This window comes from Pygoscelis adeliae, unplaced genomic scaffold (genome assembly GCF_000699105.1).
Source record: "Pygoscelis adeliae isolate BGI_AS28 unplaced genomic scaffold, ASM69910v1 Scaffold27, whole genome shotgun sequence".
Classification (NCBI taxonomy): Eukaryota; Metazoa; Chordata; class Aves; order Sphenisciformes; family Spheniscidae; genus Pygoscelis; species Pygoscelis adeliae.
The window spans coordinates 7,327,635-7,344,641 of NW_008825410.1; the positions used below are offsets into that span (position 1 = coordinate 7,327,635).

At 38.0% G+C, this 17,007-nt stretch overlaps 1 protein-coding gene across 1 annotated transcript in view; it reads left to right on the plus strand.

Annotated features, from left to right (window-relative positions):
- Positions 1 to 17,007, plus strand: part of PLXDC2 (plexin domain containing 2) — a 156,523-nt gene that overhangs the window by 14,577 nt on the left and 124,939 nt on the right. The window contains exons 3-4 of the mRNA XM_009330608.1: positions 10,453 to 10,599; positions 15,723 to 15,792. Of these exons, the coding sequence (XP_009328883.1) occupies positions 10,453 to 10,599; positions 15,723 to 15,792 (217 nt within the window). The remainder of the gene's footprint in view (positions 1 to 10,452; positions 10,600 to 15,722; positions 15,793 to 17,007) is intronic.

Consider the following 17,007-nt stretch of genomic DNA (forward strand, 5'->3'; position numbering starts at 1 on the left):
GGCCTCACCAGTGCCGAGTACAGGGGCACGATCACTTCCCTACTCCTGCTGGCCATACTATTGCTGATACAGGCCAGGATGCCATTGGCCTTCTTGGCCGCCTGGGCACACTGCCGGCTCATGTTCAGCCGGCTGTCGACCAACACCCCTAGGTCCTTTTCCGACAGGCAAAAGTAGATGAAGTACTAGCAAAGTGCAAGTTCTTGCATGTGAGGTAAACTATCCTATCATAGATGGTGGAAATTTAAGGTGAAATTCAGTTGCCTAGCTATAGGTGTCTGGTACCATTCTAAGCACTGTGGTTATACTGAATGATCTGTTGCTCATCCTGTAGGATAGGGGTCTGCTCTAGGTCCTGGATCATGTCTGCAAGTTTCAAATGGCCCTGGGTTCCTCCTGTGCTTAGGCAACTGCATCTCATCCATGGGCAGTACAGGCAGTGCAGTCAAAGTGGGTATTCAGTTTGCTCTAAAGTGGACCTGAAAGCTTGCTGAGCTGACAAACCTTCATTGACAGCATTTACTAGGTCTGTGGTTCTGATAATGAGAGCTTAGAAACCTTCCTCTTATGCAGGCAGCTGCAGTGAAGTATCTAACCTGCAAACCGAATACCACCCTGCTCAGCTACCTATTTGTTTATCTGAATCTGAAGTGAAACGGCCAAGTTTGTTTTCAGATATACCAACAACAAATTATAGCAAACAAAATAAAAATGGCCCGTTTCTGGTCAGGGTCAAAATGTTGAGATTGTTCCTTACTCCCCCCAACCCCACAAAAAAAAAAAAAGATTGATTTGGAATGCAAGTAAAATCTCATGTCTTCATCTTTCTCTGTTTTTCAGTGCTTAGGAGGGGATATACATGTTTGCCATCACTTTTTTTTGCTTCAATTTGTGAAAAGACACCCTTCAAATAAAAAGTAATTCTGTAGCGCCTTGTGTTTTATCTTCTAGTGTTCCATATTTAGCTGAAAGCCAAAAATGGAAATACAAGTTTATAAAACTTTTCCACTTTGAATCGCTCTACTCTTAAAGAGCAACATAGAGTTGGAAACGATACACAAGAAGAAATAACATCTATCAAAAAGAAAATCATGTGTTAATATAATTTTGAAATATTTGAGAATATTGGATCAACTGGATGCTGGGTTAACTTGAAGGCAGTAGTGCTTTTCAGAGGTAGTAGAGGAAGGGTATTATTTAGCATCTTGATCTTGTCTGAGTAATTACAAAGTGCTCAGAGTATCCCCCCTGAAAAAAGCAAGAGTGCAGATCCTGCAGAAGGCTTGTTTGGAGCCTGATGTTATGCAAAGGGAGCGACTTGGAAGCGCCTGTCTAGCCAACATGTACCTCATCAAGCATCTCAATTAAATATGGTGTCTTACAGTTGTGGCACTTACATTAGAGACCTCTCAAGGGATTTTTTTTTTTTTTTTTTAGTGTGACTGCAAGATCAGGTAAAGAAGCATTTCTGTGACAAGTCCTTAAGAAATGTGGCTGATGAGAACAGTTATTTAAAATTGTACATAGCCTTCTTTTCAATATTCTTGTAGGGAATATCCTGACTGAACTGCTGTTACATATGTATATAGAAAAACACATATGAACAAAGCAAAATGTATACTTTTTCCTAAGCAAAGAGCAGTAGAAATCGGGGCTACAGCTTAACCGCTTTAATAATCACTATCTTATGCCTCTAAGACATGAATGGTAATTTTGAAATTTTGCATATTGATTGTGGATTTCAGCCAGTCCTATGTTTTAGTAACCAAAGATTCAAGCATATTGTATGTGAGAGCTACACTAGAAAGTGCTCTGGTTAAATCGACTACCAGTTTTGGCTGCAATCTGTTTAAACTGAGTGTTCCCCAGAGAAGCCATGCTAATGCAGTTTGTCCTTTAATGCCCAGGCTCTGTGACGAGCATGCTGCTGTGTCTGGCTGTATGCTGAACAGCACGGCTTTGGCAAAGACTGGTGCTGAATGAGGTGAACATAGGACACCTTTAAGAGCTTCAAATTAGGTTTTATCCCTACAGGTAAAAAGCTACCGCATTAATAAACTCATGTTCCTGCCTGTATCAACTTAATATTGGTCATACGTGTTCTCACAACTGCTTGCCCTGCGATTTCAGCTGTGAGCCCTGATGGATCCCTAAGACACAGTATTAACTGCTCAGGAATTACGGCACACACCAGTGAGTGTGGAGGCAGCTTCCTGCGCTGTCCTACATAAAGCCCTGATCAACTAGAAACTACACCAGCTAATATTAATTTAATCCTCCATATCTGTAACACTTTTCATCCCAATTTAGATTTGCCATCTTCCCTCCTCAAGTGAGGCCTCCGGGCTGCTGGGTCTTGGTTGCTCTGTTTTCTTCTTGCGTCTTTCAATAGATGGGAAACAAAGACGAATTACCATCCCAGCTTCTGAATATGCACCAGAGGAAGAAATAGGCTACGGAGAGTTTAAAGTTGCTCTAATACCTGGATTTAAAAAAAAAAAAAAAAAAGAATAATATTAAACTGAACTTACGATGTATCTTGGGGGTGGGGGGCAAAAAAATTGCATAAGTGTGGCTATAAGTATGTAAAATACCTGGGACATGAGGAAAAATTTCTTTACTGAAAGAGTGGTTAAACATTGGAACAGGCTGCCCAGGGAAGTGGTTGACTCACGATCCCTGGAAGTATTTAAAAGACGTGTAGATGTGGTGCTTAGGGACATGGTTTAATGGGCATGGTGGTGTTGGGTTGACGGTTGGACTCGATGATCTTGGAGGTCTCTTCCAACCTTAATGATTCTATGATTCTATGATAAAAGTATATACATTCAGAAATATGTTGTTGGTTATATTCCACACAAGAAGTGAATCATTAAAGGGCTAAAATACCAAATCTTTAAAAGCTAACTTGATAAAAATGTAATCATTTATGACATTATCTGGAGTCATGAGCCCCCAAGAATGGGACTGGTAACAGACGTGGGGTCATAACTACTGATGCCTTGTATTCTAGGCCTGGCAGTTAGGTTTTTATGTTTACGAACAGTCATTTTTAGAGTTTCAGTTTTATGAAGACCTTTGTCATTAATACATATCTAAAAATGAGAAAATAAACTCTATAACATGTTTCATAATTATACCAAAATCAAATTGCTCCTAGGTCTTTTCATGGTCATTTTATTGCAATGGTTCCTATTATTTTCTTTTAGTGGAGAGGATGCTGCAGAGCAGTTAATAAAGGCTTATTTTGAGAATGTCATTTCTCAAACTCCTGCTCCAGCAAATCAGGAACAAAACTGCCTAATAAATATTTCCCTACTGTAATTGGTTTTTGAGTGACTTGGTGATTTGGCTTTTTTCCTCTCTTAAGTAAGGCATTGCAGAGACTTTTGCTCTTTTGAAGCTTGTCTCTTACGACAAGACAGTCCAAGGGGCTTGATAAGACTGCTGTAATGACCCCTAAATAGCCTGACAGTTTTATAGCAGTCCCCAAGAAGGAAGCTTCCTTTCAAAAGTGGCTGAATATTATGAAAAAGGCAGTGGCTCCACATTGATTTTTCACAAAGCCAGAAAGACTAAATGGCTTTTTGCATTAATAACAGGTTTATGGCATCCTTCTCTGCCAGACTGTCTGTCAGCGTGTGTGACTCTCCATTATAGGTGCTGTCAGGCACTCAGAAAAGTGCAGTTTAAAAACCTGGGAGTTTAAGATGTTGTAGAGCTGTATAAAGCCTTGCATGTACATAGGGGCGAGAGCTGTGAGCTAAATGCTTTTGTTTCATCCCAGTTGATGACATCATTTAGTGTTTACAATAACAACCTCCAGATGTAAATTTGTGAGATTCTGGGCAAAGTGACTTGATACTGGCCCTAGTGAAAACCTGAGTTTGAGGATTCCTGCACACACACAACAGACTTTTAGGACTCTGCAGAGCCCTTGTGTAGCCTCTTCTTGGAGAACATAGTGTGAGATGTAGTTCTTAATCCCAGTGCATGCAGACAAAGGATTTCCTCTTTTGTTAGATTGGGTTCCCCTCATACATTAGACAGGATATTAGCTGTTCAAAATGGATTTTGCGAAGGCTTGTATAATCCACAGTGATGTTTGCAGGCTGTCTTCAGGTTTCTGCTGACTGTTGATGTGGAATATGTATGCTATGTCCATATATATATATATTTCCTAAGTTCTTCCCACATCAGATATTAAAAAAACAACAACAGAAAAAAACCCAAAACAACAGATTGTAGCTTTGTCATTGTGAAAGCAGCGAGGCAGTTTTGCAAATTGTATGTTTCCTCAGTAGTGATTCATACAGAACAAATGCTTTTGTTAAGAAATTGAACGGCAGAGAGTTTATCCTTGATACAAAGCACTTATGAAATTAAATCGGTACTTCTGAGCATCAGAGAACCACTCGTAACAGTCGAGCTTCCTAAGTAGCAGCCACTATATATATCCTCTGCAAGACTTTCATGTGGTAGTTCACATGTAGCTTATCTACTGGAATTAGAGCTTTCATGTTTTGAGAGACCAGTTCAAATTAAGCATTCCTCAGGGTTCTGCGGTTATCAGATCCTATAAAACTGTGAAATTGCCTCATAACATTGCTATGTTATGATTATAATTTCACTACTCTGTATTAAAATGCAGTTACACAGTAGCATGCAAAGTGTCCCTTTCCCCATTTCTCTGGCCTTAATCTTCCCCATCTCAGGATAGATGATCTTTTCTCATACTCTCTCATCTCCTCTGCTAATGGCTGTTAGGCTGGGGATATTCTCCATGTATCCTTGCCACCCACTCCTGCTTCATTCAGTACCTGCCTAAAGAAAAGGTAAATAAATGAGGAAATTCAATTGCAACACCATACCCACATGCTTCCTCTGCCCTAGTAACACAGAGTGTGACTGTGCATTTCTCCCACCCCTTCTCAGTGTCCGAACACGTGCTGGCTGGAAGGGGCTTTCCATCAGCTGCAATGCAGAGCCTAGCTCAAGTCCTCAACGACTAATTTCTGTTCTCCTCTCCTGTGCTGTTTTTAGCTGGTGGGTACTAATCATGTTCAGAAGTCTAAGAGAAATTTTCTAACAAAAATCTGAGACAATTCAGAGTCAATTTTAGCTGTATTTTACTGACAGGGTAGGCAGAGATACAGTAAGAGAGTAACAAGCATTAAGTGAGATTGAGTAAGAGTGCAAATAGTTTTGAGGAAGCTGGTTTTGTTGTATGTGTGCAGGGCCATCTTGTTGCTGGCTTATTTTAATAGAAAGGGTGTTCTTTTTTTTTCTTCTGCAAAATGAATTCCCAGAACTGCTTTTCTACATTAGGGAAATACTTTTAATTGCTGGCTCATTTCCTTCCTCTGAATTTCCCAAGAAGTATTTTATTATCGCCTTTGCTTTCTCTCTAAAAAGTAGTCTATTTTTAAATATATGTTTTCTCCTTCCAGTGTTTCCATTTTATTCTACAAATGCAGCTTTTAGAAAGCACAATTGTCTGATTAATTTCATAGGCTATTCATCTATAAATGCTCATATTATATTGAGAGTTAAAGTTGACTTTCTGAACTTAGTATTTGGTGATGAATTTCCTCAGCACTAATTTTTGGGGCAAATACCAGCAGCACTTTCACTTAATTTAAAAATATGCCTAGGCTGTGATTTTAGCAATATTTAGGCAATTTGTTAATGTGTTTTATTAAAAATCGGATACCAGACCTTCCTTTTACAGTGATAAAATTAGGAATCTATAAAGTCTAATTCCATATCCTTGATGGCTTCAGAATTTGTTCGTTGTGGTGTTGTCTCAAGGGAAGTCTGAAAATGCAATTTCAATAAATAGAATTTTTAAAGGGACAACAGTGATCAAATTACATGCAGTCTCATTGCCTTCTATTGCAGCTGGCAATAATTCATGACACTTAATCACAGATATTTAACAATAAGAAGCCTTGAATGATTGGTTTATTTAGTTACTTAGTTTTAATCAGTCATGTCACAAACAGTCTCCCAGGACTGGAAGAAGGCAACCAAAACTTAAGCTACCAAAATGTAACTGCCATCTGGCTGGCTCATCTATAATGATTTGCTTTGTGAATGTCTTTCTCTCTTCTTTCAACTACAGAGAAACTAAGAGTTCTCTGTAGAGAAACTGATAAAGAGAACTGACAAAACTAAGAGTTTCTCTGCAGCATACTATTGTGCAACAGCAGAGCTCATTCCTGGATGCCAGCTGCTTTTTCTCTGGTTGAAGCTACTAGTTTGTTTCAGTTATAGTCTTACAGATATATATGGCAAATTTTTTTGTTCAGTAGCAAAACAGTCTGTGGTTTGGATCCAATTGGATCCAGTATTTAAAAGCAAAACATTCATGCAGTTGGATTCAACAGAGGCTCTTATTCTTAACCTAAATCTTGTTTGATAATATCCTCTGTCTCTTAGAGATATGCAGTACCCTTCAATTTCTGTTAAAGAAAAAATGTGACAGGAAGAGAATTAAACCTGTAAAGTCTCTTGCTTACATATGTGATTGCATCATCGCTGAATCATGATGTCTTATTTTGTTGAAAGGGAACTTTACTGTTTCATATCTGTTTCGGTACTATGTTCATGTACATCTTTGGCCAGAATCCCAGTTAGTAATTTGAAAGTATTTCAGAGGCATAATGTAGTTTTTACTTATAAATATCACACATAGTTACATCATACTACCTTGATTGCAATAGCTGGCCTCACATATTTGAAGCCTTAATCTGTTAAGGGACAGCAGTTATTAAGGAAATGGGTAAGTGATGTTTGGACTGTATTTGGGAGTATCTGTATGCGTAATGTATGGAATGGATATTCAGTCATTGAATTTGACAAACACTGAACACTAAGAATTTAAAGAAAGCTTAATCTTCAGTTGTGCTGAGCTTTCATGAATAATGTATGTGTTCAGCAATCCTGAGAAAATTCAGTTGTAGTTGGAGAAGTATGGGAATATATGCAAGGTGTCATCACACAATATCCCTCGTGAAAACTGTAAGAAATTAATTTTCTTTACAATCTATGATAAGATGGCAACTCAGAATCAAGGATTGCCTCAGGTAAAAAATAACTTATTTCCCCAAAAGGGAAGAGTTAGGTTCTAATAAATATTGCCTTTATACTCACAAATGTTGCCAATAGTAATCCTCATAGCTAGTGCAAAAAAATCTCTGGAAAAATCCTTTGCTTAAAAGCTGTACTTGTCAATAGAAGAGAGGTGCTTCCTACTTCATATATATGCAGTATTTGGACAGGACTGTACATCTAGAGAAGCAATGGGAAACAACTCTCATATCCCCAAAATACCTGGAAAACAAAGAAAAAAGAAAAATTTTCTTGAGGTAGTAATGGGTATGTTCTCTGCTTTCTCTGCATGTTCTTTCATTTGGTAACATGCTTCTATGTCTTTAAAAGATACTGTAAAGTTTGTTTCTCTTCATACTTGTATTTATATATAATTCTACCTATCTGCAGAACTCTACATCTGTGTGTCATATAGCTATTAAAATTATTTTCTTAATTCAGTAGTTTACATGCAAATTCAGCATAATTTCTGAATCATTTTTCCATCATCTTATGCATACAGTACCTGTAAAGGATGGAATGTATTATGAACGAGGTGCAATCAACCAAAGCCCATAAAGAGTTCTGTCAGAATGAAAACTCATAGGTATCTATTGCTACCAATAAAATGTTTCTCTACAACTGGGAAATTTATGGAACATTCCAACGATTTCATTTCCATGGTAATGCATGTTAAAAACTGTGAAGGTAGAGACTTGGAATACAAGCATGGATCCTAACCTTATTAAGAGTTCCCAAGCTGCTCAGGCCAACTTTAGTAGTTAGCTGTGTGTTCCTTTCTGTAGCCATATTGTAAATTTACAGATAGGATTTTTAAAAGTAAGGATGAGAAATATTTAGTGGTACATCCATAAAATACATCGGCATGAAGGTTATGAAGCTTTTCGAAGAGCAAGAGGAATTCTGTGTTCTTTCTATCATCCAAGTAGAAATGAATTTGTTTCCTTCCAGAAATATCTAAGGTTATTTAACTTTAATTAAAACAGTAAATGAGAGGGTTTTTACACAAGATTTGGTGGTAGTTTATACATGAGTAATTCTTCACACACTGACAAAATTGTTGAGCTGAAGGCTATAATTTAAGTGTTTGATTTTCAAGATGTATGATGAGTCTGCTTTAAGCATGGATCAAGATACCATTTAAAGCATTCTTACAGAGCAACCAATTAGGCTCAGTGTTAAAGCCTTCTAGTTGGGGAGGTGGTGGCTTAGCTACTAGTAATTAACTGGAATATCTTTATTAGTTATGGAAAACTGGAAATGCAAAAACTCCACACAGTTTTAACTATAGTTTAAGTATTGCATGTTTATCTGAAACAAGCTATTTTGGTAATTATTTCTTCTTCTTTGTCTCTCAGAGCTCTTTCCTTGAGACTTCGTGATGCCTTACGTGTAACTTTTAATTTCTATGGAAATAAGAAAGAATGATAAATTAGACTGGGAAAATATATCTTTGTTGTCAAAACCTTTTAATTTACTGTACCTCCTTTGTATACACGACAGTAATAACTGTTTCTGTTGACCATTAAAGAAGAAAGGAATTTGGTAAGGTGGCTGGCTTTTGTCATCTTCCTGACAGTATAGTTTTAATTATGTTTGCTTGTGTGACTAACCTAAAGCTGCTGAAGTTGTTAGAAGTTGCTTCAAAAGTGTCACTGAGATTTACTGGGCAGGTACATCCTGGCATATAAAAGTACAGCAGAAGATATAGAAAACATCAAGGAGAAAATAACCTGATTATATCTGCCACAGCTTAAGTAAAATGCATCAGTAATGGTGTTAATGTAGGATGCAATCCAGCTGAAACAGGATTTGTGGTCAATATATTTAACCAAGTACATTAATAGTTTCAACTAGAATATAAGCCCTTGCCAAGTATATCTTTCCATTGTCAGTAGGAATGGGTTGTGTATGTTCTGGGGCGGGGGTGTCAGGCCTGCATGGCAGCACGGTGCGATGTGAGGGTAGTCCCACGCTGCTTGCTGGGTATAGGAGGTGCTGCAGGAGAGGAACTTCTCCATCACTGGGGGTAATTCGAAATTCTAAGTCCTCCTCTTCCATTTTCTATGCCACTGTTTATTTTCTAAGTTTATTCTAATTTTAAAACACTGTCACTGAGGCTTTGTTTATTTTGCTTTGGCGCAGAGGAGAAGGAAGGGAGGAAGGAACTGAGAAACACCAGCATGTACTTCTTTTACAGTATTACTTGTAGCTCTTCAGCAGAAAGCTGGCAATGCTGTTGATTTAAAAGTTTTATGGTTACAACAGCTTGGGACGAGTTAAGGAGGACTGGGAAACTTTCACTATCTTAGATATCTTTTAGGAAGGTACAGACCATCATACCTACTGACCTTGACAGAAATTTTGGTATTTCCTATACTTAGGTTTTTAAACATTTACTAAATTTTGCATAATAAGATATCAAAAATCTTACTATTTTTACTGTGCTAAACGTATATGATTTTAAGTGTAAACTGATTGCAGTGAGGTTAAGTGGCAGAGTATTTTGGGTGTTTCAGTCTCAGCTTTGTCATTGAAATAAGCAGACGTTGCCAAGACCTTGACTGTCTTCTGAACCATGCACTTGATTGTGGAATTGGATATCTGCAAGCTGCAGGATTTGATGGACCGCTAGCACAATTTCCCATGGCACACATAAGGTTCATGTATTTTACCTCTGAATTTGCTGTGATATGAGCATGATAGCAACTACTGCCATTTTAAAGACCGCAAGAACTAGGAAGCTTTCTTCCACAAATATATATGTATTCTCTCTCTCTGAGTGGCAAATGTACAGTAAAACAATCTTTTGGAGATTTAAAATGAAATAGTGTTGTAAGCCTGTAGCTATTAGGAATTTTTTGGATGTTCTTATAAAGGGTATTCTAGTAAATTATGTTTAGAAATGTTAAAAAATAATTTTTTTTTAAGGTGTTAGCTCTGAGTACTGCTCATCGCTTTGTTAGAGCATGGCCGTTGTTACAGGAATTTACTGGCCATCTTGCCTTGAAAGCCATCAAACATTTTGCCATAGATTTCACTGATGTGGTTACAGGAACTGTATGATTGGGATTTGGGGATAGTGAAAGTTATAATTATAATATAAGATGATTGCATGAGGTAACTGCCTTGCCGACTGCTTGTGGTTAGGAGCAGAGTTGTCTTCTGCAACGCATTTGCAATTTGTACTTTTTTCTTCATTGTTGACTTGCAGTGTAGTCTTTTCTGCTGCTCCCAGGAGTAACAGGACTCAGTATTTCAAAGGTGAGTTTTCTATAAAACTAAGGTGCATCTTCCATTCTAATCTGTATTTACTGTGGTTTTTTTCCCCCCTTTCAGGAGGATACAGATCATAATTATTACACTTCAAGGACGTATGGCCCATATGATTCTACCAGCCGGGATTTGTGGGTCAATATAGACCAAATGGAGAAAGACAAAGTAAAGATTCATGGGATCCTTTCCAATACCCATCGGCAAGCAGCAGTAAGTTATTACACCTTCTTCTTCTTTAACTGACATGGGTATTTTTCACCAGTGACCAACACAGTAGTGTATTACTAAGTATTGTGATTACTGTTCACAGAGCTTTATCTTTCAATTTTAGTTAAGCTATGAAAGTCTGCACAGTGTTTCTGTCAAAAGATTCCAAGTTGCCTTTTTGCACCTGCTATAACAGTCCTTCAGAGATGCCTGTACAGATATATTTAAAATTCACCTCTGTTTTTAAGGATCACAAACCATCAAACAATAAACTAGTTGTGTTGCTGAAGTCGGAGGGAATTTTACCATTGACTTCAATAGCAACAGAGCTGGGTTCAGAATTAAGTTGAAGTTTAAGTCTCCCATGGAGTATATCTGTGTTTGCACTTCCATTTTGTGTGAAGTGTCACACTTATTTTTTCTTTTGGGAGAACTGATAAAACTCATGGGAATGTCATATAGTAACAGAAATAATAGATGGGATCACAATTTCAGGGTGTCAACAAATAAATATCACAGAGTGTAAATACCAATCTTGTTTAACTTATTGTAATCATGCTGCCTAGTAAAATGGGTATGAAAATAAAGGGCTTACATGCTTAGAAGTGAAAGTGAATGCTGCGTGATTTATAGATTGTATTCTCAGATGTCACCTGTGGCTGGGAACTGCATACATAGAAGAGCCAATATTAGCACGAATTAAATACAGAAAATTACAACTCAGAATTGTGGTTCATGAGATTCTTATTTCATCCGTTCATCAACTTAGCTCCAACAAAAAGTCCTTGGGTTTTGCCAGTTTAAAAACAAAGTCTAGTTAATGTCTTATTTAAAAGTTGTACAGTTTTTAAAGATGCAGGTGTGTTTAACAGTGTAAAGCTGAGAAAAAAGCCAAGTTTAATTAATCTTTCTTTCAATTTAACTGTTATCTCCTTGGCACCAACCAGGTGACTGGCTCAGAGGAATGTGAGAGGCAACAAGAAGAAATACTGTGGTATTTAGCTCATACAAAAAGCGGAGTGGGGTGATAAATCCACTACATGTGACTAACAGAGTGTCCAATACATAAAATATATTCCTTATAGCCAAAAAGACTGCAAGGAGCCAGGGATAATGCAAATGCAGAGGGTTCAGGCAGTTATATATCTTTGGGGTAGATTTAATAAAACACTCTAATCTATTTTCTTAAGACACTTTGTTTCTATAAAGAAAAAAACCTCAAGGGTACCTAAAAAAGCAAGAATCTGTATTGTCTGCCTTACCTTCTTCAACTGGGATCCTGGTGCTCTGTGTTGAGGGAGCGGATGGAAACATGCAAAAAAAAGTAATAAAGGAATTAAATATACCTATACAAGGTAAACCATTTTTCCCTAATAAAAGTAATTTATGAGGCTTGGGACCTAAACATTAGTGAAATTCCTTTGAGAAATTTTAACCTGTTGTTTAATGATTAGTGAACATGACACCTTTCCATGCCTTTGTTCTAAGCACTTTTGTTTCCAGTTGGATCCCTGAGATTATACACCTAAAAATGCCAATTCCAAGGGGAACGTTTTGTTGAAGTTATTGAACCAGAGGTTTAAATGAAACAATGCTTTTGGTCTGGGTGTGGGATCAGTGTGGAGGACCATTCAGCATGGCAGAGCTTGGCAGCACAAGGGCTTCAACTGTTTCTCCCCAGAACAAGTGGTTTAAGGCTTTAAATTTTATTTATGGGTCTATAATTGATTTATTGTATGTGTCCAAGCAAACACCACCCATGTGTACTACACAGTGAAGTTATTTAAGAGAGAGATGTGTTCTCTATAACTGTGTAACAGCTGTGGAGTTATATATTCTCAGCAGATCATACATATCTAAGCAGCAATCTCTTCCCTTCTCTTCCATAGAGATAAACTTCGCCATTACTCTTTTTAAAAGTGCATTTTGCACATCTTTCTGTGACTTGGTAGTTTACATGCTGATAATTGCTAAAGATTATTCTCCAATTTGACAGTAGAACAAGGAATTATTATATACTACATGCTAAGTATTAATGAATTTTTCTAATAATGTCAGGGATTCTTTGATTCTTTGATTGCTAAAAATTTTACACTGAATTTGTGTGTTTTCCTTCATTTGGAAGTATGTAATCCTAAGAGTTCCCAGAAGCTGCCAGGTGGTTTTGCTTCTACAGGAAAAAGTAATAAAGACAGGATCCATGAGATGGTTTGGCTCTATAAACAGCATAGTCATTGTTTGGGGAAAGTAACACACAAATATTAATGGAACAATTAAAATGTCTAGCATTACAGGATTTATATCACTAGTAATTATTTTTTTCACTATATTGCCACCATCTTCTTAACTGTACATATAAAATTTTAGGCATGGCTTGGATGTTCAGTGTGTTTAGATTAGCTATCTAATAGTTGATTACTCAAACACTGAACTAGATACAGGATCACCTCATACTTGTGAAGCTCAATTCCTTTTCCTGTCAATCCATTCTATCATTTATGCATGGAGAAAACATTTTTATTCCAGTGGGTTGAAAATCTTGATATTCTTTCTGAAAAATAAGGTGTGCTTCCTAGCAGCGAAAGTAAAAACACATTTATTTCTTGTGGCTGTTACAATACTACACTTTAAAACATTCCTTAAACCTTGTTGTTTTTTATTACAGTATTACATTAAACAATTGTCTATATTAAACATTTTTACATTGTCAGAATTTAAGGCATCACTTTGTGATTGAAGTCAGTGCGAGATCTATGTCTGGCTTGAGTGGGCATGGGATCAAACATCTCTATTGCAAGCATCTTTATACTAATATTTTATTATAGCAATTCAGAAGACTGTTAAGGGGGCACAGTTGTCTTTTGAAGCAGTTTAAGGCTTATTGTGTTTTTCAGAAAGTTAATGCTAATAGGTAAAATGAACAATACTGTATAAAGGAAAGAGGGAACGTTTGGTCAGAAAATTGATGTTTTTAACAGCGTTTGGTAGAGCAAGGACATAATTTAAATGGGGCGCATACATAAACATAGCATACACTTCAGCGGTGAAAACTTTAGAACATGGAAAAAAATCATTTGCTTAAGTTAATTCATGAGCTGTATTTTGCATATGCCATTTTGATTAGAAATATTCAGTTGTATATCCATGTTTATGTATATACAGAAAAGGTCATTAGAACCTACTCAGTCCAATTAACACAATGCAAATGGATTTTGCATTCTAATTAAAAACAAACAAAAAAAGCGTTAAATCCTGCCAAAATTCTGTCTTCCACTTAAGTGGAAAGAAAATCTAATTTAAAGTTACTGTAAATCTTCAGCTGTTAATTTCATGCTAAATAATTCTTTAAATATTTCTGGTGGATGTAAATATAATTCTTCCTGAGAGAAGAAATACTCAGGTATAATCTGAAAATAATAAACCCAGGATAGAAATAATGGTAGGGAAAATAAAGACAAAATGCTTTTTTCCCCCCTTTTTTTTTGTTTTTTTAAATGTATGGACTGTTGCCCTTTCTTAAGTGGAGACATCAAAGGTTAAGGTTGAGGGACAGTCACCAACAACCCATGTTCACACCAATTTTTACTGTAGTAGCTCCTCCTAAATAACAAATAATAATGGGCTGCATACCCAGTTCCTATTTGGACTTTGGGCCATTACAGAAGTGATGTGGTTTTTATGGGATATTACATTTAAACAGTGAAAAGTCCTTACTGGGATTTCAGGACTCCTTCCTGTCATGACTACCAATTTGTTCAGAATTTAGCCAGGTAGCACACCGGGTGATGATTATGGGTGGCCACAATAATCCATGAGAGAGAGACATAGGCAGAGAGGGAAAATGAGTTTGGATTTGAATGGTGCTCTATGGAGAGCTTAGATGAGGAGAAGAGTCTGTTCTCCAAATTACAGTTCTCTGCTGTGAATTCAGCTGATAGAGGATAGTCACCTGTAGGCTGACAGGGGAAAAAAAGATTTTTCTTCCTTTTTTATTTTGCAGTAAGTACCTTAAGTAGAGTTTGTTAATACTTCTGTTGAATACTTCTAGGGAAGTGATTGTCCCTCTGTACTCGGCACTGGTGAGGCCGCACAAAGACATTGCGGTGCTGGAACATGTCCGGAGAAGGGCAACGGAGCTGGTGAAGGGTCTAGAACATGAGTCTTATGAGGAGCGGCTGAGGGAACTGGGGTTGTTTAGTCTGGAGAAAAGGCGGCTGAGGGGAGACCTTATTGCTCTCTACAACTACCTGAAAGGAGGTTGTAGCGAGGTGGGTGTTGGTCTCTTCTCCCAAGTAACTGGCGATAGGACGAGAGGAAATGGCCTCAAGTTGTGCCAGGGGAGGTTTAGATTGGATGTGAGGAAAAATTTCTTTACTGAAAGAGTGGTTAAACATTGGAAGAGGCTGCCCAGGGAAGCAGTTGAGTCACCATCCCTGGAAGTATTTAAAAGACCTGTAGATGTGGTGCTGCGGGACATGGTGTAGTGGTGGACTCGGCAGTGTTAGGTTAACGGTTGGACTCGATGATCTTAAAGGTCTTTTCCAACCTAAATGATTCCATGATTCTAATATTTCTTTAGAAATCATTTCAGCTCCTAGTTAGCAGTATAGAGAGGTTTGGGAACTGGTGTCACACAGGTTTGATGGAGGAATTGCCTTCCAGTGACCAGCCTTCATCAGACAAGCACCCAGGTAGCAGTAGGATGTCAGGGAGAGTGCTCGAATCTGAAGGAGCATTTGGCAGAGGAGCAAACCACCTGCAGCCAAGGGAATGGGCATCATGTAAAACTTAGGCATTGCTAAGGCCTTAAATATTGCCTCTTAAGAAAGAGGCTAAAGCAACACTTTTTTTTAGGAAAAACTCTACAAATCTTTATTAATTTAATTCTTATGAAAGAGTTATGATGTCTGTTGATGTATTTTATTTTCTAAAGTCTTCAGTTATGAAGATCCACTGCTTTCAGGTGTTTAAGTGCTACATAGAATTGTTTCCAGTTAGCTATTGGCAATTCCAAATTAAGAATAGCAAGGCCTCAGTGAAAAATAGAAAGCTGGAGGACTGTTCATTTTGTTTTCCCTTCCTTTCTGCACAATATCGATTTTATTTTCTGGTGTTGTTCCTTTCAGAGAGTGAATCTGTCCTTCGATTTTCCATTTTATGGCCATTTTCTACGTGAAATTACTGTGGCAACTGGGGGTAAGTGGCTTTCTAACCATTTACTTTGAGTAATATGAGAAAAGTTTCTCACAGCTATTTAAAATGCCTTTTTTTCCCCCATATACATCAAGAGATAAACTGCAGCATGCATTTAGGAAAATTTACTTCCCACAAAAAGAAAATTACAAAATATCGGTATGATGAAAAACCTCCAGCTGCTCAAGTCGAACTGTTATAAAACCCTCTCGGTGTAAGACTTTATAGCATTAATAATTTTCTATTCAGGTATTTCCCTCAGAAATCTTGTGTGTGTGTGTGTGTGTCTGGAGCAGTTGCACTTGTGGAGCTAGTGCTGGAGCCAAAACAAGGAGGGAAACTTAGGTTTTGCCTGCATGAGGGCAGAGGATTTACTGTCCAAAGATAAGAAGTGCTGCTAGAAGTAACTTGTCACCTGTAAGGCAAACCCATTGTAGTGTGTTGCCTTGGTGTGGTACAGTGTCTGCAATAGTACCATGGTGTTCCTCTCCTCCTTCTGTGGGGTAAGATGGGAGGTATAGCACAGCTTGAGCTCCTGGTCTTGTAGCTCTGGGCACCACTGATGGCTCGTGGTTGGGGCTTTCCCTCCCACCACTGCTGGCTGCTGTTCGCACCAATCTCCTGCACTAGGAACAGCCATTGACTCCTTCTGCTCCCCTCCCACTCCACCTCCTTGAAAGACAAAGGAGACCAGAGGAAAATGAAATTACATGGAAGACAACAAATGAGAAAAAGAAGGAGGAGGAGTAATGGTCAAAAAATGAAAATAGGGAGGCAGAGGGCAGCATCACAGAGAGCACACCCACAGCATCGTCTGGTCCTTGAACGTGTCCAGCAAGTTCATGGACTCTGGCTGGCGGTGCTCTGCCTAGAGGTGTGACAGGACAAGCAAACAGAAATAAGGGTCACCATCACCAGGACCAATCCTACCCTGCCCCGGTCAAGGTTTCTCCTTCTCATGCTATGGGTGGCCAGCCAGCCAGGATCAGGGGATGCCCATGTCCCGCTGGAGCTCTGAATGGGGAAGGTATGACTAAAAGATTAGGGAAGAATTGCAGCCAGTGTCTCAACAAGAGTAGGAGCTGGAACAGAAGTTTCTGTCACACTCTGTGTCAGGATCCCCATTTTGCTATCAAAGAAGAAAAATACAAGAGATAGAGGTGAAAAAAGGCTGATATTAAATGGTTGATTTGCAGTCAGAATGATAAAAAAGGATGC